We start from the raw sequence: 18,501 nt of genomic DNA on the forward strand, positions 1-18,501 counted from the left end.
GGCTACACAGAAGCTGCCACACAGTGTAGGGTCCATGCTGATGGTGAGGGCAGTGCTGAAGCTTCATCGTGAAGCTTCTGTGGACAGCAGTAGTGCGAAGGCCATATCAGTGCCAGCAGAGGCAAGCTCTGGGGTGAAGACTGCACAGGCGCTCAGGTCAGCTTAATTGTGCCTGGTGTGTCTTCTTCTTATATGGTCCCTCTAGACTTAGCTTAGTTCCAGTAGCCTGTTAGGACCTCCAGTGTACTTCTTTTTTTTTTTGCATTAAAAAACCCCCACAAACTTCTTTATTTCAAAATACCTCTTAAGCCTACAAAAGCATCGAGAGGGTAGTTCAATGGATTCCCCCAATGTCTTTTTCCTCATATTCATTGTTTGTTAAAATCATTTTTGTTTTATTTGCTTAATTGTGATCTCTTTTCCTTTTCTGCCACAAGACCTCTCTCCACACATACATTTTATTATCATTTCCAATTCAAACCAGAGGAGGTTACATATGCCACACCCTTGCTTACCCATCCCTATGGCAGCAGGTATACTTTATGAAGAAGGGAACTCTTTTTGGAGTATTTTTTTTATCACATGTCATATGTGAGTTTCCCATGATATTTTCAGACATCATGACTTTTCATCACATTCACCCCGTTACCTTCTCTTCTCCTCCTCCCATTCCCATATATCCCCTTCCTCTTCCCAACCTAATTTCACGTCTTATTATTTATTACTTCATTTATTTATTAGCTTGTTGTGTGATCCAATGAGTTCATTTGGGGTCACTTATGAACAAGGATATCCTTTTTATACTCCCACATCAGTTCTCCAACTTGAGAAGTGTAACGCCGACACAATACTAACTTGACTTCCGGTCTGTATTCAAATTTTACTAGTCACATCCCTGAGTAGTGTTCCTAGCAATGGTCATTTTCCAACAAAGGTCTATTTTAGTACCATGCAGTGCATGTATTTGTCTTAACTCTTTTGTCTCCTAGTAATTTGTATTGACTTCTCTTCTTCTCCTCTTTGTATGATATTGGTATTTTGGAAACACAGCATCTCATTATTTTATAGAACTTCATTTGTTTTAGTTTGCCTGAGTTCCTTGTGATTAAACTCTACAGTGATTTCAGGACAAATCTTACTGGGGAAGCACATTCAGGGGCTCAGATGCCTACATGATTCTTCCTGACAGTGGATTTTATTGCTTAGTCATGGTGTTTCTTCATTTAGCCATTCAAAAGTGAGCTTTTTTTTTTTTCTTTCAGAACTTGCAGGTGATGCTTGGTATTGCAAACCTGTCTTCTTTCTAATCAAATATCATTAGGGTTTTTTTTTGGGGGGGGGGCGGGGTCTTATAAGCTCAGGTTACCCTTGAACTTGAGATGTAGACAAAGATGACCTTGAACTCCTGATTCCCCTGCCCCGACTTCTTGAGTGCTGACTTCCAGTGTCACCACTAGCCCTGACTTTCATGGACCATTCTTGTGAGTCAGATGACAGTAAAGCATGGTGACTTTTCAAGTATATCAGGTTCTCCATGCTTGCTAATTGTTTCAATTAAAGTGTGCTCTCATGTGCTGTATGGGATAGAGCTTGTTTCAGTTGCTTGCATTTAAGAACCTGGTCAAGCACATTTAGGGAACTAAGAAGAATGCTGAGAACCTGTCAAACTATTGCTCTCAAATATTCCATCAAGTCAGTTCGAAGAACATAGGGCCAAACAGCATCAGGACAAGAAGTAACATAACTTCTCAAGTTAGCTCCCTCCACTCTGACAACACATTCCAGGCCAGACCTTCTGCTGCTGCCAGCCAAACGACTGCTAAAATGGGCCATGTAAATATCAAATAGTTATAGCACAGCTGAAAATCGGGGAAAATGTCAGCTTTGGTGACTGAGTGCCAAACACCTGGCTCTTTGGAAACATCTCCTGCTTTATTGCAATGTTTACTTTTCATTTAGCTTGTTTGATGTCGTAAATGTCAAAATAAGAATAAAGGTGCAATGGAAATAAAATATCAAAGAAAGGCAGACTTCATCCCAATATTGGCTCTGGCAACTAAACAATATGGCACTTCAGGGAAAATTAAATCATTTTTTTTTCTGGTCCCAAGTTTCCCATTTGTGAAATGTGATGGTCGAGGTGAACGTTTAGACAGGTTTTAAAACTAAGGATCCTTTGACCTGAAAACTAATCAGCACTTTTTTTTTGAAACACAAAAACTTTTCACCTAGAATGTTCTATTCAGCACATTTGGATCCAAGATTATTTTGGAATAGAGCAAACACCAGTAAAATGGCCCTGAGCCTTCAGAGAATAGAAACATCAGTTCGATTTAGCGTAAAGCTGCTCAAACGGTTTCAGGCTATCGGAATGGCTGTCTCTCCCGAGAGAGAAGCAATCTTGCACAGTTTGGTATGGCCAGACCCAGAGCAATGTGTCTCATTTGAACAGTCAGACTATCAGGGAGCCATTAAAACAACAGCGACGTCCTTATGAAACACAGTCGAGTGTAATGGGCTGTTTATCTTGAGCAAGAAAAGGTTTCAATGGACGAAGACATAATAGTCTTTCAAAAGCGGGAAGGTCATTTTGTTTAGGTGGAACATCTCAGCGTTGACTCATCTCTCCCAGAGGGAAACTACAGCTCACTTGGTATCTGTTCCACCATCAAGGCAGTGAAGGTGTCCATATAAGTAAGCATTCTGTGCACATGCAGTTGTGATCACTGCTCTTGCCTGCTGCTTTTTCAGGGACCTCATCATGCTTCTATGACATCAGAAAGCTACATGAGAATTAAGTGTTTGTAGAGGTTCAATGATAAGAAAGGGCTCTGTTCTCCATGCAGAGGTTCTGCACATCAGTACTTCTTAATCATTGATGCGCATATTAGTCTTAATGCCTGGCTCTGCAGATTCTGCAGTCCCAACAAGCCTGCCACCATTTGGTGGTTCAAGTGTCACATAGCTATGCGGTTTGAGCATGGCTTTTAGAACCTGACTCCCAAACACCATTAACACCCATGTACAAGGATATACCACACAGTTCTGGCAGCCTTATTTTCCCATGAAGTTTTCATTTTTCCTCCCATTACCTTATGGAGATTAATACGTTCCAATTGCGAACTATTTATTCACACTCTGTGTTGATCTTATCGGTCTTGGTCTGATGGTTACCTACCAATTACCCAGTGATAGGGCAATATTTCCCTGGCAAGTATTGGATTTGCTTATCATAGATTGTTTCATCAGTTTACTGCACTGGGTAATTTTTGTCTGTCTGTCTGTCTGTTTGTTTTGAGACACAGAGGTATGCACACATACACAGACACTGACTCACACAGACACAGACTCACACAGACACACAGGCACAGACTCACACAGACACACACAGACACACACGGACGCAGACTCACACAGACACACACAGACACACACAGACACAGACATACACAGACACACACAGACACACACAGACACATACACAGACACACACAGACACACACACACACACACACAGACACACACACACACACACACAGACACACACACACACAGAGGCACATGCTCATGGTGGTGTAGACTTTGTCAGGATGGTTCTCACTGAATTTCTTCTACAAGCTGTCCTGGTTTAGTAGTAAGGGATTTGTGTGTGCACAGGCGCTGCCTCTGCTTTCTCTGCATTTAGTTTCACAAATCTCAAGCCATCATCTTGCCAACCAGGGTGTGCTGTGTGGTGCCTTTCTACTGTTTATCCCTTAAGGAAATGTCACCTCCTCCTGCAACGTTGCCAGTGTTGCACTCAGAACCCTGTGGAGTGGAGTGATACAATTTTATGGAAATACTTCTTACATTCAAAGTGAATAAACATTTGCTGGGCACCACAGACAAATTAATAAAATTCCTCAAGACCAGTTAAGATGTCACCTGCTGTCCTACTGTGCACACTCAGGGTGTTGGTTAAACCTGCCTTTAAGAGAACAGTGCTACAAACAACCCTACTTGACTTGGACTTCCCATGTAATCAGCTTTCACAATCTAAGCTAATGCTTAGCTTTAATCTTAAGTGATGTACTTCCCATGACCCTGACCCAGAATAACACACATGTGCATTTGTGTGTTGTGGTAATCATTTGTTCAAAGCAGCCAACAAGTTGGGAGAAACATTATACAATAAAAACCCACTATAAAAGTTGGAAGCAACATACTGACAGCTTGTTTGCTGTACTAAGTGACTGCTGCGAGGTCAGTTGGGGTCAGTTAGAGTCAGTGACTTAATCCCTTGTAAAATACCATTAATAATTTCTGTAAAGAATGCTCATTCCTTTCCCATACAATTTCTTTTACAATTAAATACAGAGCAAAGTCCTTTTCATGGACACCACAATAGGGGTAGACACAGACCAATAACCACGAACTACAGACAAATGACACACAGAGAGAAGCGGAGAATTCATCATCGAACTAATCCTAGAGGAAGTCTGTGATTTCATTGCTAAATGTGATGCCCGTGTGGTTTTATGCCTCCGATGTTACCTTTAGTGCATTTAACCAATGCAAGAGAGGATGGCTCTGTTCCTTTCCTAAACAGCAGCCTGCAAGTAATTACACAGTCATTGTGGCCTCCTGAGATTTTACATTGCAAGCAAAACATTGCATGTCCTTTAACCGTTACTTGAATGGCAGATTTTTGCACTTGTATACTATACCAGTTGCTTTAAGAGTCACATGGCTTTGAAGAGGTTCATAGGAGTGGGAATTCCACATCTATTACCCTAGGTAGATTGCTGCCATCAGAACAGCAGTAACTCTCTCTTGGTATCTATGATTCACAGATCACCAGATGGTATTCTTTGAGGGAGGGAAAATGCTGCTACACCAAGCCTCAATTACTGGGCTTGCCTTGGTTTACAGAGGTTCACTCACATGGATGGGGGCTTGGAGATTTGACCATGTATCTACCCCAATGCTAGCTATCCAGCCTGACTCTTGTCCATTCAGGTGCAGCACTAACTGATAGACATTTGCACATCTTTCTTGACAAGACAGTATGTAAACAGTCTCTTCCTAGCTCAATGTACCCCCACTATCATCTGTGTGCTTATATAATAGTGATCTCCTAAAAGAAAAAAAAATATAAAGACAACCTGTTTACTGAAATGTCACATGAACTGTGACACTGGTCATCTATCTAATGGAATTTAAATAAGAGTACGTTGGCTCCCAATAATAATATGCCAATGTGTCACACTTAGACTCTACAGGATAGCATTGGCAACATGTCATATTATAGCTCAAGTTCTGAAAATTCAGTAATTGTTTTGGTAATGAACCGAGAAGGTATTAACTGTTTTCCTGCTTATATTCGGCATAACACAGTAATGCAATAGATAACGCATAATCATTTCCATTTGGTATACTTATGGAAGGATACGGCATGGGTGTGGAGAGGCAGAAAGGAGGAAGGCAGAGTGAAGGTAGGCACCATAGAAAGAGTGTTTCCTCTTGTTCTGGTCTTATCAAAATAAGTTTGTCATTTATAAATCCTGACTCAATAGGAAAAAAAAAAGAAAAAAAGAAAAGAAAAAGAAACCAAACCAAACCAAAACTCAGCAGGTTGATGCTTCAGAAACCCAATGACCTTTGTTCTCTATTAGTCTACTTGATTTTTTAAAAACAGTTTTTGTTGTATAGCTCAGGCTGATCTTGAACTCGCAATCTTCTTCCCAGCCCTGACTGATTGCTGGGATTACAGGCATGTGCCAGCACACCTGAAAATATACTTGAAATCACGCCACTATTTTTGCCAAAATTCCACTGGACTTAGGTGGCTCAGTGAGAGGACATAGGATGGAGGTTTACCTGGATGCTCACTGCAAGAGCGGCATTCCACTAACAAATGCGTCAACAAGGCAATTCAGAGCTTTGAGCCCTTGAGACAGCTCTAGCTATGACACTGTTCTAAAAGTGTGATCTCAACAAAAAGAGAGAAACCCCATACCAAACCAGCCAAACAAACCAGATGTTCTCTCTGCATGGTATACCGCATCTTAATGCTTCAAGGGTGGCAGAGGTGATGTAGAAATTCTGGATTCTAAAATCAGCGATCTCTGTTTAAAGGTTGTTTTCATCAGTACATTAAAAATTTCTTAGAGTCAAACCATACACATGCTGGAATTTGTAGTTCCAAACACTGGCTTTTAGGAAGAATTTTATAAACCATGAACAAAGTCCACAGAGCCGATAATATGGTTTTTAGAGTGTCTACTGTTAGCTGCTGCTTGAGGAATGAAAATTTTCAGCTTAATCAGATATCCCACAATACTAAACTACAACTATTAGAAACAGTGCTAAATGTTCAGTGTCAGCCCATACCAAGTGTAACTGCCTGCGAATACACAAAAGGGCACTTCCGAATCTCTATGATTTCCATGCAATTTTGAGCATGTGCTTAAAATTGGATATGGATTTTCTTTGGTAGTGTTGTAGTTAATAGTGAAGACAATGAACTCATGGTAAAACTGCTGGTTAATACTCACAGGAAGGCACTACTGTGAAGAGAAGCACACGCCACTTAACCTAGGTACAAGAAGCAGGGGCATGGAATGTAGCCACTCTTGACCAAGACAACAAAACCAACCCAGCCGAGTCCGGTTCACCCTGTCTAAAATATCATGCCCTGTTTTCGCTCAAACACTAATGGCTCAAATACTACTAGGAAGAGTGTGTGGAGGGTCAGCAGCTGATGACTTAGCAAAGGGTTGTTAAAAAAAAAAAGATGCAGGGCAAAAAGGTACTATGTTGGGGCGGGTGGTAGTAAAGGCATCTGCTGGAGAACTGGAGGCACCAGCATAACACCAGCAGCTTGCTGGGGGTCTCCGCATGGATGCTGAAAGCTTCCACAGCCCACGTTGGCAACTCCTTAGTGCATGGTATAGACAAAATCTAAATAGACTTCCATGGTTCGGGTCTAATACATTAACATGCTTTACCTACCTAAACAGGTCCCCTTTGTGAAAAATTTTTAGGAAAAGCTCGGGTAAAATTGTGAATAAAATAAAACTCAAATCCATTATTTTGTTGAGACAACAAAATGCTGGCTTTGAAAGTGGCTAACAATCTTACAATTTTTATGGTATATATGTTCTCTAGTTTTTGTGCTGTGAAGCTGAAATAAGCACAAAATCTGTGAATGTCTGTGATGAAGATCAGTTATCATCACAAATACGTTGCTTTTAGTCTGATTTCCTTCCGAGAAAAGTTCTTTTTTTTTTTAATAACAAAAGAAGAAATTATCACTCACTCTTCATTCCCAAGAAAAAGCATCTTAGTTGAAGATATAAGTTACATCGCTCTATATTTATTTCCCAGCAGGAAATGAGTTGGCTTAGGAAAGTACTCAGGGAGCACGGGTGCTTCTGCTCCTGCCAACAGTTTTAACTCACACCACATAAGCAAACAGGCACCACAAGCTTAGCCCTGGGCACAGAGACACTGCTGGGATGAAGCCTATGGGACGCTTATCAGCACTAGACTGCCTTGTCACATCTGATGCTGAAGTAATCACCATTGATCCCTTTGTGAAAATCGAGAAGGAAGCGAGCCTAAACCTACTACTAACAAGAGCCATCTTTGCTTAAGTTACTGGGGTAATCAATTCCCTCTGGTCAGCCAGTGGAAAACAACTGGACTCCAGGGAACAATGCAACTCCTTCGCCCGAGAAACACACACACACACACACACACACACACACACACACACACACACACACACACGACAATGACTATGAAACCAAGAATATGTTCCTGCCTGCAGTCTGTCTGTCTGGAGATGTCACTTTTCATCTTGTAGTGAAGGATCAGAATGAGCCAAATGACTGTTGTTAAAAGGTTGCGAGTGAAGCTTCTACCACAGTAGAGCAGTTTGCTTTCTGAGTCAGGCCCAAGAATCCACTTGCAGAAGCAATAAGTTGCAAACACAAAGGCTCTGCAGGAGTTTTAATTGGACTATTTTTAAGGCTTCATGTGAACAGCCCCCATCCACTCCAGATTGTTATTTACAAAGCACTTTTTAAAAAAATATCTTGATCACAGAAAAGAGAAGATTTCGAAGGCATAGGAAATGATCTCAGAGGTTTTCTGTTTTATACCTGCCTTAATACAGACAATTCATATTAGCCTTTCCAATGAGCCCAAAGCTGGAAGCAGCCTCAGTCAATATGCATGCTCCTGGTCTATGCTATAAAGAATGTGTTGGGATTTTAACTGAAAATATTTATGTTGTTTGGACTGTGTTTGTTCATGTGGGTGACTAGAGTCAGGTACACACAGGATGCAGTTAAACCTGTTAAGAAGCCATTCTTTAAGTATACCAGTACTCTGGAGGGTCTTTCTACAAGCTAAGTGACAGTGTTGGGGGAAGAGAGTGGGTTTTTAATAATGTAACCAAAGACATATATCATGAATCAGGTTGTCAGAGGTGATTTAAGGATAAACAGAATTCCAATTAAGATGGTGTCTGGAATTTTATGTTCATCATAACGATCAGGAGTGAGGGGGAAGGCTCTGTGCTCTGGAACTTTGGCAGGAGTGCTGACCATAGCTTTTGTTTTATAACGTTTTCAAGTTAGGTTTGGCAAATTAGATATGTTAGCTTCACTGCAAGCCCTGGTGTGCTGTCACGGGAGCACACATCACAGCGGGAACAAATGGACAGTCTTATAGTCACATTTTGTCTCATCTTCCAAAGTGAAATCAAGCCTTCAGAGACTGTTCTAGACCATTTAAGTTTCCATAGCATTCTTTCTTAAAATATTCTGAAAATTCAGTTAAAATTATTTTGGAGGGTGTGTCAATTCACCAGATTGTTTATTCAGTTTTGCATTCCCAAGAACATATTTTGGGAAAAAACCCCACAAAAATCCCCAAAACAAAACATCATGGAAAGTTTTTAATAATTTGTACTAGGTATTCAACTATGAATTCTGTGTATATGAGAAAGTTTCCAAGGGCTGAGTCTATTTATTCAAATGTTTCTCTTTTCTCTTTGTGAAGAGACTATTTAATAATGAATACAGAGAATGAAAGTTTAAATATTATTCCTGGGTGAAATGGTTTGCTGGTTTTATTTTTTCAGTAATGGGAGAGTGCCTTTGATTTTAAACTTTCAAGACAGGCAGATTGTATTTGCTACATATTTTAAAAATTATACTAGTCATTATCCGTCAAATGTGACATAATCCCATTAATGACTTTCAAAGCAGGATGATGTCAGTGACGGGGCAATGCTGTTGGAATTCTACTCGGGTGATTCTGAATTCTTAACAAACTTAACATACAATCAGTAATAATGCTTTAGATAAGATACAATTAGCGCTGTACATGATCGTTTAAAGGAATTTCCCCAAGACCTGGAAATTAAATATTAAGTCATGCACGCAGCAGCGTATTTGTTATGTCTCAAGGAGTCTAAAAGATACTGAAGCGGCATCTTAGGCACTCACAGAAACACAACGGATGGATGCCAGGTGTAGGGGACACAGCCTATGAGGACTGCTAGCTGAGAGTCTTTGGAAAGGAAGCCCCAGGGAAAAACAAGTCAAGGGATTGGGAAGGAGCTCCGCGCACACTTTAGAACGCTGAGTTAGTGTTTGGGTTATCTTTCCACCACTCCGCTGCATAATTTTATCATGAGGAAGATTCAACCTCGTGCATAAAAACTAAAATCAAGGTTAAAGTAATCTTCCAGCTGAGTACTGCGCTGGCATCTGAAAAAACCCCTCCTGAGAACCCGCTCCGCTGTGACTACTGGGACAGGTGACGATGTCCCGTCACCTGAAGGGGGAAATACATCACGGAACATTTAAAAAATAGTGCTTTCCGGGAACACCGCGACAGCGGCTAAGTGCTGGGACTGTGGAGCGCCCTGTGCAGGCGGGAGAGGCGGCAAGTCTGGCTGATGTTTGCCCTTCAGCTGACATACGTGCGAGGTGCAGCGGTAGGATTGCTAGGAAACATGGTCACCTCCTCTGCTAGGATCCCAGAGCCGGCTTAAAGGCACAGGCTCAAGACTGCCCAGAAAGCAAACTTCCCCGCACAAGTTCCCAGTCTTTCCTACCCATCCCACCCTGGGACACTGTCCAGTGTTACCGGGGGACATAAATGCCTGGGTTATGGTGCCCCAGTCACTTGTTGAGTTGGGCGAGGGCATCTCTGGACCCAGGAACTTGGGGAGCACTGGCTGTTCAATCGACCTGCTGAGGGAGGTCTCTTACCTGCATGTGTCCCTGGTACATTCTGCTCCGGCGTCCTCAGGGCACCCGAGGCCGATGGCTGCTCTTCCGAGCTAGCTCGTAGAGAGTTGCGGGTCGGGCAGCGCAGCGCGGGTTCTCCGCGGGGCGCCCGGGCTACGGGCTACAGGACGCAGGCGGGCGAGAGGGCGGCTGGGCGAGCGGCGCGCTGCGGAGCTGTCCTCCACGCGGGTGCTGAGCGCGCGCGGGCACGGGGACGCGGGGCCGGGCTCTCCGCGGGCGCAGTGCCGCTCGCCGCGCCTCTCCAACTCGCCGGTCCTGTGCCCCACTCTCCTCGCCGCTCACGAGGCTGCAGCGTCCCCTCCCGCCTCCGTCCGGACGCCAGCCCGCGCCAGCCGCCGCCGCAGCTGCCGAGCGCAGGGCGCGCGCCGCCCTCCGGGCCGCGTCGCCGCCGAGAGCCGCTGGCCCGGCGCGCGCGCTCTCGCTGAGCCGGGGGCGGGAGGGCGGCTCCAGCGAGCGCGCTCCCGGACGGTGCTCCGCTTGCTCTCCCTGGTGGTTCAGAGAAGGAGTAGTAGATCCTGAGAGCTGTCCAGGCCTGGAACCATGGACTTTCCGATGCAGTGTTGGCGACTCTGAGGCAGGAGACTGACCACCAATGGGAAGTAAAGTGGATGAGAAAAGGTAGTCTTTCTCCAGAGGTGAATCCTGACAGAGCGTGTGTCCTGCCACCATAGGCCACGTCTGGGCTTTAGAAGAGTTTTGTAAGCTGATTGATTGAGCTCCAAGGAGTTACCTAAGCATCCCACTTCCAGCGAACTCTGATCATACTACTTAAAAATCACACACTTTCTCTCCAGCATTAAAAGCACTCTGACTCTTGTGTAGTTGTTGTCTATCTCCCTTGATGTTACTTTCATGACATCAGGAATCTCTGTGCACTAGCATATCCCAGCACAGTATAGTACTGGCAGATGGTAGGTACCCAACAAATATTTGCTGAAGGAGTGACCTGTTCCATATATTGAAATACATAGGCAGAGTGCTTAAATAGGTCCCGAGTTGAAAAGACTGTGTAGTATGTATGTCCTCCTGCAGGCACACCCTAGCAGCAGGGTAGGTGGTTAGAGAGCCCCAACTTCTTGTTAAGTTATGGATCCTAGTGTATTAGTGTGTTCTAATAGACTTTCCATGAACCTAGAAGCACAAGAATAGAAACTCCCTAGGATTTGTGTCCCTATGGCTCTGTGACCAGGGAAACTTTACAGTGTTTGGAGTGTGGGCACTAGGGAGGTGGGCGGGGTAAGGGGTCTATTCATAGGAAGGTCACTTCTCAGCCTTAGCTTTCATATTGCCTGGGGAACCACGGGATACCCATTGCCATTTTAAAAACAACTATGTAAACAAATACAACAGAACCATGCACAGACCCGTGAGGGGGCATGAACTTGAGAAATGATTAATCCAATTGAATACATTGAATAATGGAGCTGAATCAATCAGCCCAGAGAGAAAGAAAATAAACAGAAAGGGCCCAAGATCCCAGCTGTAGTTAACCAAGAACAATTCTCTTTAGGCTTCTGTCTCAACTCTGTGTGATCACACTCATTGTTCTAGGCAGAAAATCAAGTATGTGCTTAGGTAAAAATACCACCAACGTCTTCTTTCTTAGATATTGTAATATACCACCCATATCCGGTTAACTTTTCCTTTATTGGAGGGGTCCAAAGTCTCCTCTATGGCCTTTGCATCTGCTCCTGCCTCCAAGTTCCTGCCCTGCCTAAGTTCCTGCCTTGATTTCCTCAATGACAGACTTGGTCTGGGACATATAAATCAATCAACCTTTTTCTCCTCAAGTCTTGGTGTTTATCAGTGTTAGAAAAGTAAACCAGAATGGATACCCTGTTGCGGTAAATATTTAGAAGCCTCTCTAGGCTCCTGGAAGATGCGTGCTGCTCTGTACCCACCGGTGAGCTCTGGATTCATGCATGAAAGAGACACAGGCTGCATTACTTTTAGTATGCCTTACTGGCTTAATGGCTGGGCACTTCTGGATGTCCCTGAGGCTTGCACACATTCCCCTCCAATATTCCAGAGTTAACACTTTCTAAATCTGTATTTTATCTTTGCTGCCCTTTTTCCTTCTGGGCAGGCTTCCCATGTGGCTACTTTCCCTTTGCACTTAGATTTCGGCCGTCTCACCCTCCTGCCCCTTCACAGTGTGGTCTATCCTCTGACCTTCTCATGGCGAATTCCTTCTTTTCTCACTGCACCCCCCAACCCCCTGCCTCCTGTGTTTCTTGCCCAGGAATCCTAAAAGTCCTGCCTCTGTCCCCTTACCCAGCCATTGGCCTTTGGCAACTTTATTTCCCAATCAGAGTCAGCTGAGGGCAGGCTTCCTTTAGCCTGCATGTGGGACACCACAAACAGATTTCTTTTGGATAACACATTTAGTGAACACAAGCCACTACAGTATCCTGTGTGGGTGTGTCTTCTGGTGACCAACTGCAAGGAAAGAGTTGAAAGAATTGTAAATGACTGTACACATGAATATGCAAAGAGACGTTTCCTAGTTCAGATACAAAGGAGTGCTGATTTTCTGGGATCTCAACCACTACAATCTTTAAAAGGGAGTTATTTATATGATCTGAAAAACATGGGGGAAACTCTTATAATTTGAATGGAAAGTTTTGGAAATCTGTGAAGGACCACTGACACCAGGGATTGAGTCTGTAATATGATGGTATTATCTCATAGCAGATACAATGAACCAACAGCTGTAAAATCAATCAGTGTGGCTAGCAACTAGAGTTCAAGAAAGACGTCTCATTTTCTGTTTAAACCTAGGCAATTCATTCACAAAACCTTGGGAATGGGACGCTCCTCTGTGAAGGTATTCCTCTCTTAGACAATAGAAGATAGACCGAGTCACATGGAAATCTCTGAAGAGCAACATATTTGAGTGAAGCAGCTGTTTGTGGGCTGGACAATGAGGCTCTGCTAGAAGATGCCAAATAAAGCTTCCATAGGGTGGTTATCAACGCAGAGCAGGGAAGTCATTTTTTTTTTCTCAAGGAAGTCTGGAACTGGAGGCCCCTTGCTAAATCTGACTGCCTAAGGGTCAGTTTCAGGTGCCTAGCACTGATGAATAGGATTTGCTCAAGAGGGGATCCAGGAGGTTTGGGCTGTTCCAGTCTTACAGTCTAAGTGATTAACCATTCATGCACTTCCTTGTTCATATTTGTTGCGAGCAGGGTATATGACTGTACTAAGTCCAACTTCCTGACGGGAAAATTCTACCATGGCAGAAGAATAAATCAGCCTAGACTCTGAAGCACTGAAGGAAAAACACCACTGAAATTTCTCCCCTCCTCCTATTTATGACTTTGCATCTAAAGGTCTTTCCTTCAGTTTTAACTTTAAATCTATTTTTTTTTATTCAAGTATGTCCTTTTGAACCTATACACAAATACAAGCTCTTTGGGCAAAGCTAGTTGACTGAATATCTATGTATTAAAGAGTTTGTATTGTGAGAGAACACCTATTCACAGTATCATCTAACGTTTTACGCATCTCATAAATGTTCACCCAAATCAAGCATTTCAGCTAAAAATGCAAAAAAAAAAAAAAAAGTTGACTTGTATTATTTTTTGTAGAAATCCTTTTTTTTTTTTTAAAAAAAAAAAAACAAATTAGGTTGTTTCAAAGGAATCTTGTAAGGAATAACTGTGCATAACTTCTTTCATCTATTCCAGCAATAGAAACCCTTTTTGTATAATCTCTGCTCCCTTACCAAGGAATCATGGCTAATCTGAGTCCCCTCAAACTTAACCAGACAGTGGGCTAGGAAAGGTGGTGGGATGTAAAACAAAGCAAGTGGTCCCAGCTGTGCATCTGTTTGATGCTAGGAATATTTGAATAAAAAGGCACACGTCTGCCCAACATTTGTCTTATTTTATCTTTAATAGGATTTACAGTTTTTATGTTGATGATACATTTGTGCTAAGACAACTTTGAAGCTGACAATGTTGTTTGATCAAACTCCAACAATTCATTGCATACTGTAAAATTGTCTGCACACATAGCATGAGAAGAGAGGTCAGTATAGATCTTTTAGCCATCCCTATATACAGGCATAGCTTTCAGTGGCAGTAATGTTATCCCAAGCTTCAACCTGACTTAGAGGTGGTTGGGCTGTATGGCAAAATTCCACTAAGGCATGCCTTGTTTCTGAGGAGAATAGCTAAAGGTTTTTTTCTTTTTTCTTTTTACATTGTTTGCAACTGAGAGTGGACATGATTGAACATCAGATCTAAGTTCCAGAAAACATTTCTCACTTTGTCACTAAACCTCAAGGACCCTTGTTACTCTAAGATCTATGTGTGCTCTGAGGTCTATGTGTGCTGGGAGCTTGTTAGAAATGTCCACTCCAGTTCAGGTCCCAATGCACTGAGCTGGAATCTGCCTTTTTAACGAAGCCCTCCAGTTTGCTTTGTATGTACCTTAAAATTTGAGAGGCATATCTTCCCGGAGAGTTTAGTTCATTAGTGCAAAGCTAGCTTTCAACCTGCCTGTGCCAGCACAAGGACATCAGAGCCAAGAGTGAAGTGCAGCCTATGTTCCTCTCCATGTAATCCACTCCGGCTGTAATTTGAACAGCCTGTGAGTTTGCCATACAATCTGAGCTCACTGCCTTTCCTGCAGATTGGCTGCTGTCAGTTCATGCAAACCATGAGAAGGCTCCAAGGGTTGGGAAGAGCTCAATCTACTCTGTATTGATCAAAATAATTTTGCTTATCAGTGAGTTCTCCTGAATATTGTTAAATGGACACTGCATATCCAGAATGTTAAATCTTTGGGAAAGCTGTTCTAGTGGACTAAAGGGAAAAAATAAGGGATAATAGCTTTTTGGTGGTTTAGCCCCTCTTTACAATCTGTGTAGTTAAAACCCTGCTGTGGAAAGATGGTGTAAGAGAGAACAAAAGTCAAAATAGCTGTAGACTCAAATTACTGCAACTAATTGATTTTTATTGTGTTGAAGGAGGAACATTTTGTTAAAGTTTGTCCCTGTGCCCTCTTTTGTCTCTGACACAATGGTGGGATTAGCTGCTCTTCTGGGCTTTTGATCTGGGAGGATTGGAGAAGTATACATAGCCAAGAGGCTTCCTGGGAGCCAGATGAAGGAAAGGTCAGCAATCAGGGATGCTGGGCCAAGAAGATGGTGGCAATGTTTTCCTAGTGAACAAACAAACAGTGTGGAGAGCCGTGCTGTGAGCAATCGCCATTATAAGATGGCGCTGGCCTCCGCTGTGCCTAACTAGTAAACAAGCCTTGTATGCAGGTGCGAGAGTGAACTCACGCCTAGTCACTGCCCATCTCGGGGTAGTAATGGGGTGATGGGCGAGCAATGAATCAGGAGCTGACACACCACATCAGGTGCTGAAACGCCATGGCTGAGGGCTATATAAGCAACGCCATTTTCCGGGGTCTGGGTCTTCCCTCCTGAAGAAGCAATAAAGCTTTTGCTGCAGAAGATTCTGGTTGTCCGAGTGTGTTCTTGCTGGTGAGAGCGATAGCTCGGGACAAGTGGTGCCGAGGAACCTGGGAACTTTATACCATCACACCAGCACAAGGGAGATCCCCCGTTCGCGGGGCGGAATCAGAACTGCAGGACATTAAGGTTCTGTAAGGTATGTACAGTCTTCAAATATCTCCAGAGTTAGACGCCCTTTTGATTGTTTTCACGGCGATTATTCCTTCCCTTTCAGTTTCGTTTTGCTTCCACCACTGGAACTACTGACTGGTTTTCAGTTGCGGCCAGGCCTGGACAGCGACCAGTATGGGAATCTCCCACTCTGTAGTAACGGCCTTACGGTCGGTCTTGAAGCAGTGTGGCCTGAAAATCGCCACTAAGACTATAGAGGGATTTGTCAGGGAGATAGCCCGTGTGGCACCATGTAATGCTTGCTCAGGGTCATTAACTGTCACCTCATGGGACAAACTGAAAGGAGATCTAGTTAGGGAATAGCAGAATGGCAAACTTAAAGCAGGGACCATGCCATTGTGGAAACTGGTGAGATCGTGCTTAACAGACAAGGATTGTAAGCAAATGGTTGAGGCAGGGCAGAAGATCCTGGAGGAGATTCAAGACAGTCTATCAGAGACAGAGCAGGGAGAGAGAGTAAGAGCTGAGAGGAAACAAGGTTCACGGAAGAATAAAGACCTTTCCACGGGCCTTGAGCCCGAGGAAATGAAATATAAGGGAAAAAATGCCCTGGGAGAGCTTAGTAAAAGGGATGGAAAGGGAGAGAAGAAGAGAGATCGAGCTGGGGAGGCACATAAGGAAAGGAGCCTCTACCCGCCATTAGATGAGTTCAAGGCACTAGCTGTTAGTAGCTCAGAATCGGATAAGGAACTTAGCTCCTCTGAGGAAACAGACTTAGAGGAAGAAGCAGCAGGCTATGAGGGAGAAAGATACCAGCCAGATTAAAGACGAGTTAATCAGTTACAGAATAACATGAAAGCAGCTAGAGACAAATGTCAAATCGCTGTGCGGTCTCCGGGCCCTCGACCTCTGGGTCCTAGCGCACCTCTGCCCTATGTGCAGAGGTATCATTCAGACTCATTCATTTCAAAAGAGGAAGAGAGAAAAGTACAGCAAGCATTCCCAGTCTTTGAAGGTGCTGATGGCGGACGCATTCATGCCCCGGTGGAGTATATACAGATTAAAGAACTTGCAGAGTCAGTCCGTAACTATGGAGTCAATGCCAACTTTACTGTAGCCCAAGTTGAAAGGCTTGCGACTCTGGCAATGACCCCCGGTGATTGGATGACCGTAGTAAAAGCCGCATCTCCTAACATGGGAATGTATTTAGAATGGAAAGCTTTGTGGCAAGACTCCTGCCAAGCACAGGCAAGGACCAATGCCAATGTTGAAGGGGACCAAGGAACATGGACTTTTGAGTTGCTTACAGGTCAGGGACAACACGCTAATAACCAGGCAAATTACCATTGGGGAGCGTATGCTCAGATCTCAGCTGCTGCCGTTAAGGCATGGAAGGCACTCTCTAGGAAGGGAGAGGCAAGTGGACATTTGACAAAGAGTACTCAGGGCACCCAGGAGTCGTTCTCAGATTTTGTGGCTAGAATGACAGAAGCGGGAGGGAGAATTTTTGGGGACCCAGAGACAGCAATGCCTTTAATTAAACAGTTGGTCTATGAATAGGCTATGCAGGAATGCAGGGCGGCTATTACACCTAGAAAGAGCAAGGGATTGCAGGACTGGCTGAAGGTTTGCCGTGAGCTTGTAGGGCCGCTCACTAATGCTGGTTTAGCAGCTACCATTCTACAAGGGCAAAAACGCCCTGACACAGCTGAGCTCAAACTCTGCTGTAATTGTGGCAAACCGGGACACTTAAAAAAGGACTGTAGAGCCCTTGTCAAAAGGAGAGCGCCAGGACTGTGTACTAAGTGTGGGAAAGGATATCATTGGGCCAGAGATTGTCGTTCAGTCAAGGTCATTCGAGGCAGGCCCCTGCAGCCAGGATTCCCTCAAGCAGTAGATAATGAGGCCATTCCAAAAAACCAGTACAGGGCCCCCAGGTCTCAGGGCCCGAAAACATATGGGACCCCAACAGGCAAAAGGTGGACCCCACAGTCTGCAGGGCAACAGAAGGATCAGCTGGGTTGGACCTCCGTACCACCACCCGATTCATGCTGGTGCCCCAAATGGGGGTGCAACCTATTCCTACTGACTATAAAGGACCTCTGCCATCCAGAAGTGTTGGCCTGATACTGGGCCAGGCCTCCCTTACCTTACAAGGTCTTATTGTTCACCCTGGAGTCGTAGATCAAGATTATGAAGGGGAACTTCAAGTTCTCTGTTCCAGTCCTCAGGGTGTCTTTTCTATTTCACAAGGGGATAGAATAGCTCAGTTAATAATTTTGCCAAGCCTACATGACTGTTTTCCTTCCTCTGGTGTCCCTCAAGCTACCAGAGGGATTGGTTCTACTGGAAATGATTCTGCCTACTTAGTAATGCCTCTTGACTCCAGGCCATCCTTAGAATTAGTTATAGAAGGGAAACAATTTAAAGGGATTTTAGACACAGGGGCAGATAAAAGAATCCTTTCTTCCCAATGGTGGCCAAAAGCCTGGCCCATTACTCAGTCATCACATTCTTTGCAAGGTTTAGGTTATCAGTCCTGTCCCACTATTAGTTCCCATTCTTTGAGCTGGATAACACCTGAAGGTCAAA

The 18,501-nt window shown here is 43.8% G+C and overlaps 1 protein-coding gene and 1 pseudogene across 9 annotated transcripts in view; one reads left to right on the top strand and one right to left on the bottom strand.

Moving 5' to 3' along the window:
• Pex5l (peroxisomal biogenesis factor 5 like) overlaps nt 1-10,700 on the bottom strand; it is a 203,636-nt gene extending 192,936 nt beyond the window's left edge. For 5 of the 9 annotated variants that reach the window (XM_021157192.2, XM_021157188.2, XM_021157189.2 and 2 more), the window contains exon 1: nt 10,272-10,700. In XM_021157192.2, the coding sequence (XP_021012851.1) occupies nt 10,272-10,292 (21 nt within the window). In that variant the 5' untranslated portion in view covers nt 10,293-10,700. The remainder of the gene's footprint in view (nt 1-10,271) is intronic. The other 4 variants (XM_029475062.1, XM_029475061.1, XM_029475056.1 and 1 more) reach the window with 2 other exon arrangements.
• Nucleotides 10,701-16,353: 5,653 nt separating this feature from the next.
• LOC115030613 overlaps nt 16,354-18,501 on the top strand; it is a 4,986-nt pseudogene continuing 2,838 nt past the window's right edge.

The sequence above is a fragment of the Mus caroli genome, chromosome 3 (assembly GCF_900094665.2).
Source record: "Mus caroli chromosome 3, CAROLI_EIJ_v1.1, whole genome shotgun sequence".
NCBI lineage: Eukaryota > Metazoa > Chordata > Mammalia > Rodentia > Muridae > Mus > Mus caroli.